This window comes from Colletes gigas, unplaced genomic scaffold (genome assembly GCF_013123115.1).
Source record: "Colletes gigas isolate AHSC1104 unplaced genomic scaffold, ASM1312311v1 Colletes_gigas_Sc00013, whole genome shotgun sequence".
In the NCBI taxonomy this organism is placed as follows: domain Eukaryota; kingdom Metazoa; phylum Arthropoda; class Insecta; order Hymenoptera; family Colletidae; genus Colletes; species Colletes gigas.
The window spans coordinates 385328-403109 of NW_025106642.1; the positions used below are offsets into that span (position 1 = coordinate 385328).

Genomic DNA, 17782 nt, shown 5'->3' on the forward strand with positions numbered 1-17782 from the left:
TCTTACAGCTTATTACGGCAACGGAACTGTGGAGTTTTTGTAAGCTGGTAAACGATCGGGGAGGAATCGATGGCGTGGGAACCTTTATATTACGATCTACCAATCTTGATGATTTACGTTCAATTTATATTATTTTACCACGCTAACAATGTACAATAAATCGTAAAATAAACTCGTTTGGAAATTGAAGGGAAACGCGAAATAAATTTCCATTAAAAAATTATTATGCAATAATTCTTGTCGTTTCTACGACAACAATTTTCAAATTTAATCTCTTTAGGAATTATTTTAAAAATTTATTTCTGGTATCCAGCAGCGTTGCGTGCTTTACGGTCCCCTCGTGGCATATAAATTGTAATAAAGATGCCACGAAATCTCTCTGTCTCTTTCATCGTTTATAAAATGATTTCATTATAGAATATTTTATCTGCTTTAAACGTATTTATCGAGAAAATATTGATATTTCCACGAATGGTTTTGCAATTTCATCGTACCGACTACAATTGTTACATTATTTATCGGGCATTAATAGTTTCGAACAAATAAACAGGGAACACATTTAATCGGTAATCAATTTTGTTTGTACCACACGTTGCACGTACAAATTTATTGTTATAATATTTAAAATTTAACCAACTTCTAAAACTTTTACGGACTCTACGATGTAGAATCGTGTATATCGAGGGGTGTTTACATAAGATAGGACAATATTTTATTATCGATGACACTTTAATTATTAAAATTATTTGTACGTGATAAATTTCATCGCAGTGGCTACAATTAATCAACGACACGATATGAAGCAACAAAAGTAATAAAGTATCAGTACATCCACGGGATCTTTCAACGACCATGATGCCCGTGGCCGCCATCCCCACCGCCACCCCCACCGCCACCGCCACCGCCGCTCGAGAACCCATGCATCTTGCCACCATGATGTTCGCTCTTTTTCCCATAATCGTCGTGATGCGAATGATGCTCGTCGTATCCGTGTTTTCCGTGATAGCCCTTATGGTCGTCGTCGTAATGTCCCTTATCGAAGTGCCCTTTCTTTCCATGGTGGTCCTCTTGATGACCGGAATGGTGGTGTCCACCCTTTTTGTGATGGCCGTCTTTGCTTTCGTGATGTCCATGATGATTCCCGTGTTTCTCGTGGTGTCCACCTTTATGGTAGTCGTCGTAGAACTTGTGCTCTTTGTGATATTCGTCTTTGTGGGCCTTGTGATGGTAACCGTGAGTCTTCTCGCCCTTCTTGTGGCCCTTTTTGTGCCCGAACTTGGAGCCCTTGTGTCCGTGCTCGTGCTCGTGATGATCTCCGTGCTCCTCGTGTTCGTCGTGGTGGCCCTTTTTCTGCCCGCCGTGTTCCTCGTGATGGCCCTCGTCGTGATCCTTGCCGTAATGTCCGTGATCGCCTTTGTCGTGATGATGATGGCCCTTGTAGCCCTTTTCCGCCTTATCGCCGTGTTCCTCGTGATGGTGGCCATGGTGATCGTGCCCGCCACCCTCCTCATGGTGGTGGCCGTGATGACTGCCAGCCATCACGAGGTCCCTCCTCTCCCTAGCATCTCTCGCCGTCGACTGGCAGACAAACGCGCAGATCACGGCCAGAACGATGCACAGGCAGAAACCTTTTGCCATACTGGTGCCTTTTGTGGACCAACGAGTGCTATCGACTGATCACGTCGCTTTAACGCAAAGCTTATATACCGGCCGTCATACCGGCGTTTTATACGTAATCGCTTTCGTTCCTTCCAGTGCACGGAATCCTTATTTCGTAAACGTCACCGACTTGTGGCCCATATCCCTTGTCGCCGTCGCGCCGCGGAGGTTGCTCCCGATAGAACAGTGACGTTCGTTTCGGCCATCGAGCAAACGATCTGGCAGCCCACATTGCACAGAGCTATAAACTTTGTCCCTGAACGATGTCCGCGATGCGAGAGAAATTCCTCTCTTTGCCCATTCAATGCATTCTACCAATTTTATACGATACTAACTGTTATTCGCAGCTTCGACCGCATTTAATCTTACACACGAACAATATATGCGAATAAAACTTGACTTGGTTCGAACGAAAATGTTCTTAAATTCAATTTTCGATCAATTCTCTCGTATATGTTTATGCTGCCAAAGTATCAGCCTGATATATATATATATATATATATATATATTTTATAGTTCTGACAAGTATTTTGCGATGTTTTAAGTTTAGAAATTTCTACATTTCATCGTTACCCCGTTTCTTAGTGTAATTATTAATGTTACTTTGTACCAGACGTGGAAAGTACAAAGACAGACGCCTGATAAAAAGTCAATCAATTTGTAACCGGCAGAGTACGGTACAAGGTATATTACAAAACAAAACTGGTGGTTCATAGTATGGAAATAGCGTTTTCACCGTTCAACGAATCTGTTTGCGCAACCATGTTTTTCGCTTTCGTTCCTAATTAAACCTTAACGTTCCTTATTTTTATCAGGAGTTTCTATTTCCTTCGGCGAGATTTCATCGATAAAATAACGTCGGATCGGGATTGATCTAAATGGACTTAAATGAAAATACATCATAATGATGTTCGACGAGATTCTGTCGATAAAACGACGTCGGATCGGGATTGCATTAAACAGACTTTAATGAGAATACATTGTAATGACGTTCGACGAGCGCTGGAAGAGATCAGCCGTGTCGAGAAATTCTATGAAAGAGGCACAGCTGTTTGATATATTTTGCGGTCGATGGACAGGGAAAGTGTTGGCGTCGATAAATAGAATATTATCTATTTTCTCCTGCATAGCGGCCGAATACTTTGAATGTATAACGAGCAAGCAAACTATCCGATTTGAAACGTTGCTAATGTAAAGCAAGTTACCGAAATCGATGCTCGGATTGCATCTCGAGATCTCGACATCGAGTCGCGCGAGTCGTCACGAAACGACGCACAATCGTGCAAAAACCAAGTGGAAAGAGACAATTGTTTACAGACCGATAGAGCAGTGTCAGTTATATAGCCGGCGATTTCGATCGTGTGTTACGCAACGGTTTCGATCAACGGAAATCGACGAATTACTGACTAAGCGGGTTAAGGAGACGTTACTTTCGCAACGTCGCGTCAACGGGCCAGAAAAGAGCCGTTGCTTCCTTAATATCGATTATTCCCCGTCCGATATATAATCCGAGCGTGGTGACCGGATTAATCATACCGAAAGCTGCGCCGGAGCCGAACGTTTCGGTACCACCCGGTCCATTTCGCGTACAACCGTCACGATGTCGCGCCTCGCGATCTGCTTGCTGTCCGCGTACATCGTCTGTCAGTGTTTGACGGCTGGCCGCGAGATCGGTAACGAGTACGAGGACCTAGCGACAGCCGCCTCCCATCATCATCACGAGAAAGGTGGCGGAGACGAGCACCATTCCGACCATCATCACAGTCACGGGGATAAAGGCGACAAGGGCTACAAATCGTCCCACCACGACGAGAAAGGGGAGAAGGGCCATCACGACAAAGACGGACACCACGGGCACTACGAGGAGGACGACGGCCACAAGAAGAGCCATCATCACGACGACGGTTACTACTCCGAGCATCACAAGGGCGAGAAGGGCGAGAAGGGACACAAATTCCACGAGGAGGGCCACTACGGGAAAGGGCACAACACCAAGGGACATCACGAAGTTCACAAGCTAGACGAGTTCAAGAAGGACAAGGAATTCTTCGACGAGCACCACGACTCTGGCCACCACGAGGACCAAGGCGGCCACCACCACGAGCACGGTCACAAGAAAGGTGGACACTTCAAGAAAGGACATCACGATCACGGCGATCACGAGGATCACTACGGGAAGAAGGGACATTACGAGAAGGGGCATCATCATCACGATCACAAGGGCTACAAGAGCGAGGGTGGCCACGACGAGCATCATGATCATCACTCCAACCATGGCGACAAGGGAGGACACGACGACCACAAGTCCTGGGGATTCAAGAAGGGCCATTAAGACCCTTGATCTTTGTATTTTACCGAAATAAACGTACATTTGGAATTCATTTCGATCGATCGTAGTAAAGATTTCCTATATTTTTTTAACTAGACTCGAAATATAGTATATCGTGCGTCGTTAAATGCGACTATTTCAAAACTTTATTTTAGCAACACGTAACTTGTCGATCGACTGTGTTTCCGCAATAGTTGAATGCCTCCAGCTTTTTAAGCTGGACATGCTACGTTATACTTGTCGCTACAAAAAAGTAGGTCAGTAACACTTTCCAGGACGATTACCTCATCCGATCGAGCCGTAGAACCGTTCTTACTCCAACAAAAATATCCTACTTTCTTTTCTTTTAAGTACGTCGATTCAATTTACCCCTACAATACACATAAATATATTGAAAATTACACCGAGGCTATTTTTAAGTCTGAATTTTGTGAATATACTAAACGAAAATGTAATACAAGGTACAGGAAAATATACTCGAAGAACTTGGCTACAGCGTCCCTCTTTAATGAGCAGCATATGTTACAATAAACATAAAATAACAACAGACCGATAGATCGAACCAAAATCGATCGTAGCAGCTATCAACGATGACCGGAATCATTTTCAAACTTTTGTACTTGGTTCGAATTTGAACTTTCATCGACACTGTAATTCTCGCGATCCGCGCGATACGATTTTTCAGCTTCTTCGTTCGCGTGACCCTGATCCTGACTCTCTCGATGTCCTTTAACGTAGTATCCTTTCTTGCCGCGATCCTGGCGATCGTTTCCTGAAGAGCGACGACCACCTTTCTTACTATTACCTTCGTCTGCTTTGTAATCCTTCTCGAAATTCTCGTACTTGTCGGAGAAACCCTTTTTATGATCATCGTCGTAGAAATCCGTCTTCTTCTTGTACTCGTCTTTGCAATAGACATTGTGAAAACCGTTGGTTTTGTGTCCCTTGTTACGATACGACGAGCGTCCATAATCACTTCCTTCTTGGTCATTCTCTGCTTCCTCGTGGGAACCATACGTTTCTGCCTCGTCAACGTGTCCCTCGTCATGTTCACCGCTGTTACTATAGTATCCTAAAAATTTTCCATAGGTCGTACGAATCTTCATACCTTCATTATCCTCTAATAAAACTTACCTTTCTGGTTTTCGTTACTATCAATACCACGTTCGCCTTTCTCAAATTCTTCGAGCTTTTTATAACCCTTGGCAGCCTTCTCCCCGTGCCGAGAGTACTCACCGTCTCCAGCTTCGGAGGACCCATCGTAACTACCACCAACGTTCATCTTTGTCGAATGATCTACATCATGAATTTCTTCGTTGTCATCGTGCTCGCTCTGCTCGCCTTGCTCGGGAATTTCATCCTCCTGTTCGACGCTATCGTAGCTGTCATCGTGCTCTTCCTCGAATGCATTACGCGTTCCATCGTCCGTACGAGGATGAAAACGAAGGAGCTCTTTGGCAGGAATATTTTCAGTGACGGGCACATCGGCGTGCTGGACCGATCGTTGGTCCCCGTAATCATCGGTAGTCTCTTGGCGAGTCTGTTTCTCAGCTTGCGAAACATCCACAGAGGACGCATAGGGGATCAGGAGCGGCGGCATCGTTGCAGGAGCAACGTGTGCAACAGGTGCAACGGCGTCGACGACGTAGTGCACGGTGTCCGGTGCATGATAGTAGCGTCCGCTTCCGTGATTGGTGTATCGCATGTAGTAAACCGGAATACCCTGTTGCTGGCTATACACGTATCCAGTGGCCGACCTCTCGAGATCCGCGACTCTCATCTTGGTCATAGTCTGCGTCCCTGACGGGGCTGCTCCGTCGTTCCGACCAATCAGAACCAACCCCCACACCACGATCGCCGAAATCATGCCGCTCTATAGTCTGGAATCTCGATCCTCGAGCTTGCGTGTTATTTCTCGTCGCTGAACTGGAATCCACGCTGGTGTGGTCTGTCAATCGCCGGCATTGCTTTATATACACACGAGAACGTGATTCGTGGCAGCGAATAAGGGATCGCAGAGTGGAACCTGGCATTCCACGGTCGAGCTCGATAATTCAAGTACGCCGTGTTATCGACGGCATTGCTCTACTTGCCCAACGTTCTCTGGACCCGAGATTTGCGTAACGCGTAAACCAGAAGGCCGACACACCGCTCGATGGTTACGGAGGTTTTCGAAAATTATTTTCTCATTGTCAAATGGTTGCATACTGCGTTTAGACGGTTCGTTTTACGCCGAAATTATCACGTCGACGTTTCAATTATTATTTATTAACCCCTATAGACGTAACATGATTCATGGAGAGTTTTAAGAACTCGGCTCTTAGTGGTAGAGGCCTTACGGCAACAGGCTAATTTACAACAGAGATAGCGGGAGAACTTGTAGATAAATCGAAAGAAATTAATGTTGTGCAACCGTCGGTCCAAGTAGAAAGTCTGCGCTACAGAAATGCACAATTGATACATTCAAATGTGCAACAGTTGCATAACATTCCCCAGCTAATACAGAAATGTGCGATTTTACTTCAAAGATAAGATGCAGAATACAGTAAAAGCGTTTTATCACAATATCTCGATTCTTAAAAAAACATTTCCAACGAACGTGTCTAAAATAAAGAATCATTATCTTTGCACGAACGAACAAAACGCTAACCGATAGATTTCCAAACTCCACCCAGGATTTCGTAACCTCAGCGGCCGTTGTCCTCAAGGCCGCTTAACCAGGGATCATCGAACGGTAGATTAAGCCAGAGTGTTGGATCACAGTCGATCTGGCACGAAAATTTCACCATGGAATCGTTCGATCAGACTTACAATTAGTCGACACGTCCCGCCGTCTGCCCTTCCAAATGCATTTTGCAGTTCTGGGCGAGAGGCGATCGCGTCGAGTCGTTGGAGCGGCCGTCGCGACAATATAAAAGTGGTGGACTTATGGTAGCGTGATTACAGTACATCTGAACGCGTTTCCGCGAACCAGTCCGCCCGTAACAGTTGTGCCACATCGTTCAGGTGGGATGAAAGAACATAGTAGACGAGAGAATACTGGAGAGAAAAAATGAGAATCTCGAGGGGTGGGTGGCACGTTGTTTATGCGATTCTTTGCATTTACGTGCGTTCGACGATACAAACCGATGTCTCCGACGACGACGACGACGACGACGATCCAGAGATCGACGCGAGACGGGATTTCAGGGTCACATCCAGGGAGGAGTTTCCTCCAGAGCCAGTCTTCGAGAGGAAACTGATCCCCATAAAGTCGCCTCGCGTCCAAAAGTTCGTTATGTTGCCCTTGGAACCAGACGCTGAGATACTACCGGCTCATTATACGAGCGTCAAGCCTCCTGGAGTCGATCACATGGAATTGAGGTACGCGGAGACGCAAATTCTCGAGGCTGCTCCCACGACTCAACTATCGGAGAAGTCTGATCGGAGCGGAGGTACCATAAACCAAACCAAGAGAGTGGTTACCATCGAGAAAGGGCAGGAGGGTGATCGTCGCAAGGAGAAGAAGAAGACTCGATACACCGAGGCTGCTGGAAAGAAGAAGACTCATTCCGAACGCGATAACGATTCAAAGTCCGAGGTAGAACAGGCTGGGGGGCAAGCAGGAGCAGTCTACGGGAGATATAACGACGATAAGGTGAACCGTAAAGCCGCCGGTTTTCGTAATGTTTATCACAAAGATGAGTACAAGAAGGATCACGATTTTTACGATAACGACGATCACGGCGGGCACTCGAAGAAACACGGTCGCTATAATGAAAAGCACATTGCTGTCGAGGGTACGTTCAAGAAGGGTGACAACAAGGAGGGAACAACGAAGAACTCCCAGGCCGAGCAGGAATCCAAAGGTCACGACGCTCGTCGTGGTTACGACGAATTCTTTAAAAACTTTCAGGGTTTCGTGAAACATACCGGTTGAAACGAGGGTGCAAAGTTTGGCTTCGTCTAAAGCGCGCTTGCTAGCTTCTACCGATAGAAATCTAATGTACAACGTACGAAGAAAACCGTAGATCGTATTTAGTTTTTTAATAAATTCATACTTTTTCGTAATTTACTCGTTTGATCGAATACGCGTCAATATTATAGCCTATAATTCAGCCTATTAATATTCAAATAGCGAGACTGTTAATAATTAATTTGTAGGTTCTATGTCGCGTTCCAGGTGCAATGTGTGTATCATGATAATATTAATTCTAATTAATACGTATTGCAATAAATACGAGGTGGATATTCCCTTCGATTACGCGATATGTTGAAAGCATTTATCCCTGTGGAGATAGATCTCTTTCAAGATGTCTGCCTCGACTTACTACGCAAAAGAACGAGACGTTCTTTTATTACAAAAACACCGGAAGAAAATATAGTTCCCGTATACAAGAATTGGAAAACCAAGGTATAAAACAGCCCTTGTAACGCTGTAACTTCGCAACAACAATTTTTCTCTCTCTGAAACAAGACGCACTCCAACCTCAAAGAGAAATCAATTCTCCTCCGAGTTTTATTTTCTATCGACTGCGTGTCCGTTTCTTTTTTATGGCAACTTTTCCATCGACTGCTCGGGATTTCTCATTTCGAGTGGCATCGATCCGACGCGAAACCGGGATCCAGAATATATACATGTACATATACTTTCATATTTCCCCGCAGTTCATCAGGACGTATTGTTCGGTTCCCTTTCCTTGTTTCGATCCCACGCGGTGCCCAATGATTCGCTTGCCTTGTTTCGCGCGTCAGCAACCGAAGGCTGGCTGATTAATGGATATTAATATGCCGGGCATTGTTGCGCCGATAAATTGCAATCTTTCGGCCTCCTATCGGACGAAACGAGAATAAAAGGCCGTAATTGATGCAACCACCGGCGTGTTGCACCTCGCGTTCTCGTTATCCTTGCCCACTCGCGATTATCCACAAGCTCCACGATCGTTTCTAAAATACAGCAGCGCCTTTAACGTACGCATCTATTACGAGAATGCTCCGCCATCCGACCGTCCTATTTCGAATTTCAAAATAAGACCCAGAGGTGTCTAAAACGTTCCATTTGAAAACTCTTGTATCCCATTCACGCGCATCGTCGTTTCAGCGAGCCTCGTTTCCATGCCCTCGTTAAACATATGCTGCGACGTCGATGCGCGGGCGTTGCTCGTAAATTCTGGCTTCCGAACAACGCGTACGTTGTTCACCTAGAAATTCCATCCTCGTCTCAGTAGCCCCGTTTTTCTGAAAATGAGAATTTTCACATCGAGCAACGACAAGCCTTTTGCCTGTCAACGGTGGATGGATTACGATAGCCGAGTGTTGTTCGTAAATTCTGCACGGGAGTGGTCTCAGTCTTCTGCGTGATTTATCGTAGAATGCTATTCTCTGTCAAAGTTATGTTCTATACGTATCCTGTTTTATTGAATGTAGTGGTAAATCTTTTAGATTTACGATGCACCGATTCTTGAAGCAGGATAAATTATTTCGCCAGACTATGGTGATATTCATAAATTCTGCTCTAGAATGCGACAGATTTCGGAGTTGCGTTTCACGTATATTTATAGTTACTATACTTTTGCTCTCTTGAATCTTCTTTACTCGTAAGAAGTCAAACGTTCTACGAACCTGATGTAAAAATTTCAAAATTCGATACCAGGAGAACTTTTGTAAGAACGAAATTGGATTCTAAACTGTAACGGTAAGAAAAGTAGTTTCTAAAAAGTCATCTTCTCGGCTGCCAATACTATTTTCTACACCGTTTCGACGTTCCCGAGTATTTTACCAACCCCTTTGCACTTTCTCCGTCGAACACGCATGTAGGCGCGAGGGTATGATTTTCTCAGCACAGATATTCCACGTGTGTGTACGTGATCTACGATATACATATACTCGCGCTTCTGGATAATGTGAAATCATGTACGTGTACGCACACCGTATCGATGGATGTACATAGACGGTAGCGTGCACTCGTATAGACAAAGATGGGGCGTAAACGTGTGGATCGTGCGCGTATTGGTGCCCGTATATCGGAGGCGGTGAAACGCGGCGCGAGTAATACATAAATCAGCTAGTCTGCTAGCTGCCATATCATTTCGTACAACAGCTATGAATGAATAGAGCCGTGTTTGAGTTATCGTTTCGCTTGCTCTTCCGGAATACACCGCAGCCCGCGGGGTCTTGAGCTTTTTCACGCATCCAACAGCTTCTACAACGAGCAACAACGATCTCGCAAGCATGTATTCGCGCAAGTATTCCGAGTAATAATAATTCTGTAAACCGTTTCTACACCAAAATTACGAAGCGAAAAAGTGTAACGGGGATCCCATAAATATTGTACATTCAATGGTTCAGAATATATAAAAACGTTATTCACGCCTGTTTACATTTTAAATTGTTTTCAACACCTAGCGATCGCGCCCGCCACTTTGGGAAACGTAGTTTTAAATAATTCGCCGATACGCGATAGAGTGTGAGCTATGTGTATAAATAATAAATACAGAGTACGGTGAACGTATTAATACGGTATCAAAGAGCAATTGGCATTCAAATTATCGATATTATACAATTTTTAATTCTTTCGGTGTATGATAATTTACGGCCGCTATTTACTTTGTGGTTATTGTACGGCACGTTCGTGCAACGGTTGTTTAATGAATTTGCGACGGATATCGCGATTTTAATGCAACGTAACGTATCATCGTTGACTATTGTTAATGTACACTTGGGGACATTAATTTATTCCCCGCTACAATGAATAGCACAACAACTGCGGACGCGTTACGAAAAAGAATCCTCTGGGGGATGTCGACGCTACACACTTATCACAGAGTGCAACGTCGTGGGATTGTGCATTAATCGAATATCGTAATTGAATTGTCGATACGATGCGTGAATCTCTTCACTCGGATGTCCAACTAGAATATATGAATTACGAGCGAAACTCTAAGAATATCTGTTTTAAACATTTTTTAACGAGCTGAAAATAAATCGTAAAATGTTATTTTATCGATAAAAGTGGCGGGACGAAACGAAATGACTACGTTTCTGTTGAAATCGTTCGTGACGTCTATTGTCAAACGTCTCAAGGATGCCGCGAGTTATCATAAAATTGGAAATAGGAAGGCTAATTTTCATCTTGCGAGAAGAAATTTGGAAATGAAATGTCCCGTAAGTTTAATTTTACGTATACGTATTAAAATCCACAGAATAAGTGGAATTTAAGATCAGTACGAACGTCCATCGTTTAAATAACCTCGAACAAGTTGCAACTATGTGTATGTACACCGTTGACATTTCTGTTATGTCATCGACGGTATACGAGATAGTGTATGCTCAGCCCTACTTTCTTGCTCTGCTTTTACCCTGAATTTTCAGTACCAAAGCACACATACCGACGTCCATCTGTTTGGATAATCAATCGATCACGATTATAGAGAATCGAAAACAGGACACCGTTAAAACGCAAACAAACTTCCATTAGGCAGTTTTGCCCACATATAAATCTCTCGCGACCTTCCAGGACGGTCCAGTTTATACGACGCGTTTGGCCTTGCCCCCCGATTACGATAACGTGGTGGAATTCATGTGCGAGGAGTATTACAAGGGTGAACCCATAGTTCATAATATCGGCATGAAAGGCACGGAGGCGCCAGAGTGCTGGCGGCAGTTGATGTACGAGCAAGTACGAGCAGGTCTTTCGATCATCGCCGTGGACCAGGATCACTGTATCATAGGGGCGGCCCTGAACGCCGTGATAATCCCATCGGAGTGGAAAACTCTGTGCGAGTTCGCGAAAAGTTGCGAACCCGTACCCATCAGACGCATCATTGAGTTTTACAGCTACGTGGTGAGGGAAGTGAATGTTTGGGAACGTTATTGCGTGTGGCAGGTGTTTGAGCAGAGCTGCGTAGCCGTGTCCAGCGATTTCCGAGGAATGGGAATCGCTAAGAAGCTCATCGCGGAGAGTTGGTACCTGGCGCGCGATTGCAGCTACTCGTTGTTTTTAATACAGTGCAACAGCAGGTGAATCAGACCCCGACGTAGACAAATAATTTTAACAACACCAATTATTATACAGAGTCTTTCCGGGCTGTAGATACTGTGCAAAAATATGCGAAAACTTTGGATGGGAAATGATTTGGAGTATACCGTTCGATAAGTACGTGCACGGCTGCGAATCTGTCTTCAAGCACATCAAGGAACCACATACCGTCAGTCAGGTATTCGTCGATCGATTGAGAAAATGTAAACCTTACTGCAAGACTCCCAAGAAATGCGAGAAAATAACGTATCCGCCGAAATTAGAATAAGTGCTTTTACCATTAATTTAGTTGCTAGTCCCCGTAATTACGTTTTCTATCATTAACGAGCAAAGCGATTTAAATGTAATAATAAATGTTGCGAAACATTTAACTCTTCTTAAACGTTAGACACTTTTAGTCCAATTATTTCCTATTGCAAGATATTTCGTTCACTTTGTATAATAAAATACCGAGGAAGAAATATTAATTGGCGGGGGTTCAACGACTCGAGCCACCCGGGGCGCGAAATGTCGTCGATCGACGAGAATAAAGCGCGGCAACGTACAAATTAAATTCTCGATATTTGACTTGTGTGCTTGTCTCGACTCGGCCGTCGTGCTTCCAAGTTAAACTTCTGCGGCGGACGGAATTAGAAATGTCAGGAGAGTTTCTGTTCGAAGCGAATTTGGTCTGTTAAGTTCGGCACGGAGAATGGAGTTTCTCGCAAACCGTCAATTAAGTGAACTGCTGCCGGATCGCGGGTAAAATAATTGTCGTCGGACGCAATGATTCGTCCTCTGTAACGGTGCGGCGGCACCGCCAACGATGAAACAAAACCGATCCGCGACACATACATAAATCGCGCTACGTGTATTTTTACTGTCGACAGGCTGAAAAGTGGCCGGCAAATTGCCGACCGAATTGATCTATTGCCGGTTGAGTAGACTCATTTGTAAAACAATTTCAGACGGACGCCCGATCGTCCATTACCGGCCTGTTATTGGCGGAATTCGGAAGCGACGCGGTGCGGCGCGGCGCGGCGGCTGCAAACACAGCCGGCCGCTATAATTTAACCATCTGATCGTGGTCATTTTATGAGATTGCCTTTGATTCGCAAAAAAAGAAACGCGCGGTCATTAATATTACATGCCGGATCGTTTTGGGAACGAACGATCAATTTTGTTCTAAATAAATCAACTGTCATCCGATTAAAACTCCTCTTCGCGAGGCAGGAATAACGGAATAGGAGTACTATAAATTTCAGGCGATAAAACTACAAAGTAAAACAAGGAGAAAGTGTCGCTCAACGAAAAGCAAAAGCTTTTACGGTTAAAATAAGTAATTGTTATAATCCTTTTAATCTTCAAAGCAGACTCAACTGTTGACGACAAACTGTATGATTTATGATCTTGTCTCGTTTAGTATCAAGTCCATCACAGGCTTCCAACCTGACGTTAATCCAATATGCAACCGAGGTCTTTATTCCTCGAGTATTTTCAACGTATGCTCGGTGGCCAGGCTCTTTTACCTCTTTCGAAACGAGAACGCAGCTCGCTAGAGAATTAAAGGAAAGCTTGCACAAAGAAGTAGAATAACAGAAATTATGAACGACACGTTTCACCGACACAGTCGAACGAGAAACACGTACATAGTATATATGTATAGTGTAACGATCGTCGAACATATAATCGTAAAACTTAAATTGTTTTTTCTCTGACATTTTAAAATAATAAAAATTACACCCGAAAGATATTTCCCAGAACTTTTAAAGAATACGCACGCTCAGAAAGTAATAAAAATAAACGATAATTGTATCAAGACCATGTGGCGTGGTGCTTACCAGCAAAAATAAGACAGAGCAAGAAATGAAAGATAGAACACATGGTATTTTTCTTGTTTCGGAGCTGCCGTTACGAAGACAACAACGGACGAGACGCGCGTGACGGTTAAATCGCGTAAACTGCCGTCTCGAAGGTTACCGGTGTTTACCGTGTTCCCGATTTTCAGTTGAAACGTGTCGAGTCAGTCGTCGTACTGTCGCTCACTCGTTCACACCGAATAAACGTGAATCTGATTTCGCAAGTTCTATCGTTTTAAGACTTTCGTTTGCCATAGTTCATCCTCCTACGCCAGTGAGCCCTGCCCTGATTCCACATCCACAACCCCCTACGCGTGTCGAGAAATTCGATACGGGAATCATTCCTTCGAGTCTCGCACATATAATATCGTTTGTATCCTTTCGATCTCTTCTTATCGTGTCTGTAGATAAACGTTTGACGCGTGTGAGTGAATTAATTTACCAACAAGTCGTCGACGAGAATACCGGTAATAAAATAATTCATGAACAAATCGCTATTATTATAAAAGTTTCATCGCGAAGCAGTGTTATGCGCCGAGACCGATTTTGAATGCGTAGAAAGGTGCGGCGAATGAATTGCGAGAAAATTGCGTAGTAAAAGTAACGACATGATAGACAATGTTAATAAACTTGAAGCTCGCTCGAGTAAAGTGTACACAACGCGCGCGCGGTAGTACACGATGTAGAGGAAAACTCGTAAATTACCCGAGAATACCGAGGTAAGATTATCGTTAAATCAGATTTAAACACACGCGAATCAAATGCAAATGTTTATTTGGACAGAGTATTTCTGTATATCAAGCGGGAGAGTCAAAGCAAACTATTTCTAATAAATTTATCTTAGCTCGATCTGTTTGTTCGTTCGTTTTCGACGCGATAGATGAAAGTCTCTTGTTGCTAAGCGGAAAATAGAAATCTGCTCGGTGAAGACGAAAACACGGGAATGCCTCTCCTTAATAAGAGTAACGATGCTGGTTCGCCGCTTTGTCCACGCTTCGGTCGACAAATTTTCCTTGTTTTCAACGCGACGCTCTTCTCTTCTCGTCCTGAAATTTCGCCAGCCTTGATTGCCAGGTGAAACGAGGGCGAATTAAAGCGAACGTCGCAGAAAACGAGTTTCTTCTGGGCGAGTGGTAAAGCGGTTCCACTCCAAAGACTCGGCGGGACAGAATTAAATCGACACCAGAATTTGACACGGTCTTTTCAACGAGAAAACACAATTCCGCGGCGTAGCTCTTGGTCGATGGCTCGACTTTTCATCGTTTTGATTTTCCTCGAAGCCATTTTCCCTTTGGCGATACCGAACGGACCGCAAAGAACGCTCGTCGTTCCTCCACCGTGTCGGCAAGGCTCGGAGCGAAACAGGATTTCATCGTTCAATTAGCGAGTTGCTAAATGTTCGAGATAACGAGCCTCGCATTGTGCACTTCCCTTTATGTCGCGCATTGTTCTCCGTCGTGCGATTCCAGACGCGGAAACGGAGCGATTAAATTTTACGTCGTCTTAAGAGTTCGCTGTCGCCATTTCCGAGGAAACGCGACGTTACCTGTTGACGATCCGCAATCAAAGTTCCATTCCCGCTGCAATTTTCCATTAGGGACTCGATAAATAAGGTAATCGATACACGCGGCTCATGAAATTTACCAAATACTTTCATTCGAGCAAATTTATTGCGCAACAAAAGTCAAAAGCGTTCGAAATGCTAACGAATCCAGTTCGGAGGACAGCCTCTTCTCTCAAGGATGGTATGATCCGCGGACGACGTTCATTCTTAGTCGATACACGCGTAGTTCGCACGTAAGCGCATGCATTAAATGCGTTTCCAGTGTACGTCGAATCAAAATCAAATCGAGTTTGGAACGTGGTCGGATGGCTGCGGATCCAAGGAGACGGGTAGAGGCGGGAATCCCCAGACCAAGACGACGCCGGTCCCCCTAACTCACCCCGAAGTTTCTCAACTGTAATTCCGACTCGATAGTTGCCACGGTATTACGGAACTACGCGCACCTCCCTAACTCCATTAATCATTACGGCTTTGAGATCGGCACGGGATCGTTTTTGAGAGGAAGACCGAACGAACAGTTGCCTATGACTCGAATCCTAATCCATCTTAGACGGTATACTTACGTCGATCTTCCTTCTTTGCCGTAGCCAGAGTCCCTGGCTGACATTACGACCGTATTAGAACCCCGATAGCATTTACCTTGTTTTAACCAGGTAACCAACAGTTCGTTTAAAGCAAAAGGAAGCCCGATATATGTAGAATTTATTGGTTTTCGAGAAAAGAGCTCGTAGCACGCGGTTCAGACCACGTGGCATACACCTTACCCTATCCATCTTGGATTCACTCGCTTCTGAATACGTCGAGGAGGACATTGAGAAACGGTGGGGGCAACCGAGACACGGTTAAATGCTCGGTAAATTGGTAGGGATAACTATGTGACAGAGGGAACGTACGTTAACTTTGTTCACGCTACCCCATTTCCTTCCAGGCACGCATCTCGTTCTCGAGCTTGTTGACGCGATACTGTACGACGTATGTAGATGCGTCGAATCATTATACCATCAACCGCCTGGTGATAACACGCACCTTTGTAATATCTAACCCAGACCCAACTCAACCTACAATATTTACCAATATTTCAATTTTACAGAAAGAAATTCTTCAAAGAGAAAACTGAAAGTGCGTCGCATTGCAATGGTAATTTTGAGAAATTTCAATGTTCCCAGGGAAAGCGGTTCTCCTCGTCGGAGTAGCGAAGAACATGCCTGCTTGACGTTTGTCGGGGTTCCGTGCACTTGGACACACCGTGAACGAGCTTAATCTGCATAATTCTAACTCCGATGTAGCGGGTCGTTCTGTATTTCGGGGAACACGCGCCTCTATCTCCGGTAATTCCACTAATATCGGGAATTGTTTGCCGAATTGAAATAGTTCGGGCAGAGACTTCCTTCCCCGCCCGTTCCCCGCCCGTTCCCCGCGAGCTATCATCGTGACCATGCGTGTAGGCATCGCCACAGTTCCATCTAAGCGAATCTCCCTCCGAAATTGTTTCGCGTAGAACAGTCGTCGTGCTGTGTTAAAGGATCCTCCGAATGGAATTCGCACGCATTAATCCGTGTTCGTTGGATTTGCCGTTATTGCGAACGGAACGGTCTTATCAAAGTTAACATTCCTTCGGTAGATGTTGCTCGCTTTGCCGAACACTAACTTTGCCGCGTCGAAATTAATAATTCCAAATCCACGTCGATGAGTATTGGAACGGAGCTTGACGAATTCGAGTGAAAATAGCTATGACGATTGGAACGGATATTGGTAACATGCGGTGAGATCGATAATCATTTGACAATGTGACTTTAATCGTTCATTGGCTCTATTATATTATTTTTTTGATCGCTTTGCACCAAGACAAAAATATTACTCGCGCGACGACGCGCGACGTCGTCGATCTACATATACAAGCGAGAGTAACTCGAATGTTTACCCTTATACGTCAAGATACACATTCGTGTTTGCACACTATCTGTGTACCGTTATAACTCTTCCCGTGAAATATGGCGGAAGAAAAAGATGATACATGCCAAGTATGAGTTATGGACCGTTTTTGTATTCCAAGCACCTTCTCCCGGCAACTTCGGGACCGTTAATAAACATTATTTCAGAGAGAGACACTTTCTTCAAAAAGAATATGAATTATTGACCTTAAATACATGTACGGGAAGTTGAACGTTTTCACGTCTTGCAGTAGAAAAAATATTTCGTTTTGGACGAAAAAATGTCAATTTAATCGAATCGGTCTAAGCTCGTTCAGCACGTAAGTACGATGATTCCTCTGTCAATTTGATTGACAATTCGCGTATCTGCACGTGATTGCGAGCCACGAATAGCACCATCGCGTCACGTCGGCACGAGATAACCCTCTCCCAGTTACCGTACAA

At 44.4% G+C, this 17782-nt stretch overlaps 4 protein-coding genes across 4 annotated transcripts; 2 read left to right on the plus strand and 2 right to left on the minus strand.

The window, feature by feature from the left end:
- Positions 1-843: 843 nt before the first annotated feature.
- Positions 844-1638, minus strand: LOC122399460 (histidine-rich glycoprotein-like). Its single transcript, XM_043400159.1, has one exon. It carries the CDS (start codon positions 1636-1638, stop codon positions 844-846), a length of 795 nt encoding a protein of 264 aa, XP_043256094.1.
- Positions 1639-3259: 1621 nt separating this feature from the next.
- On the plus strand, positions 3260-3991 carry LOC122399431 (histidine-rich glycoprotein-like). Its single transcript, XM_043400109.1, has one exon. It carries the CDS (start codon positions 3260-3262, stop codon positions 3989-3991), a length of 732 nt encoding a protein of 243 aa, XP_043256044.1.
- Positions 3992-4572: 581 nt separating this feature from the next.
- LOC122399461 (uncharacterized protein DDB_G0290685-like) lies at positions 4573-5855 on the minus strand. Its single transcript, XM_043400160.1, has 2 exons — positions 5123-5855; positions 4573-5060 (listed from the first exon to the last, which is right to left on the minus strand). Exons 1-2 carry the CDS (start codon positions 5853-5855, stop codon positions 4573-4575), a joined length of 1221 nt encoding a protein of 406 aa, XP_043256095.1.
- A 5141-nt stretch (positions 5856-10996) lies between these two features.
- On the plus strand, positions 10997-12299 carry LOC122399429. Its single transcript, XM_043400108.1, has 3 exons — positions 10997-11131; positions 11484-11986; positions 12060-12299. The coding sequence occupies exons 1-3, from the start codon at positions 10997-10999 to the stop codon at positions 12271-12273; spliced, it is 852 nt and encodes a 283-aa protein (XP_043256043.1). The 3' UTR covers positions 12274-12299.
- Positions 12300-17782: the final 5483 nt, after the last annotated feature.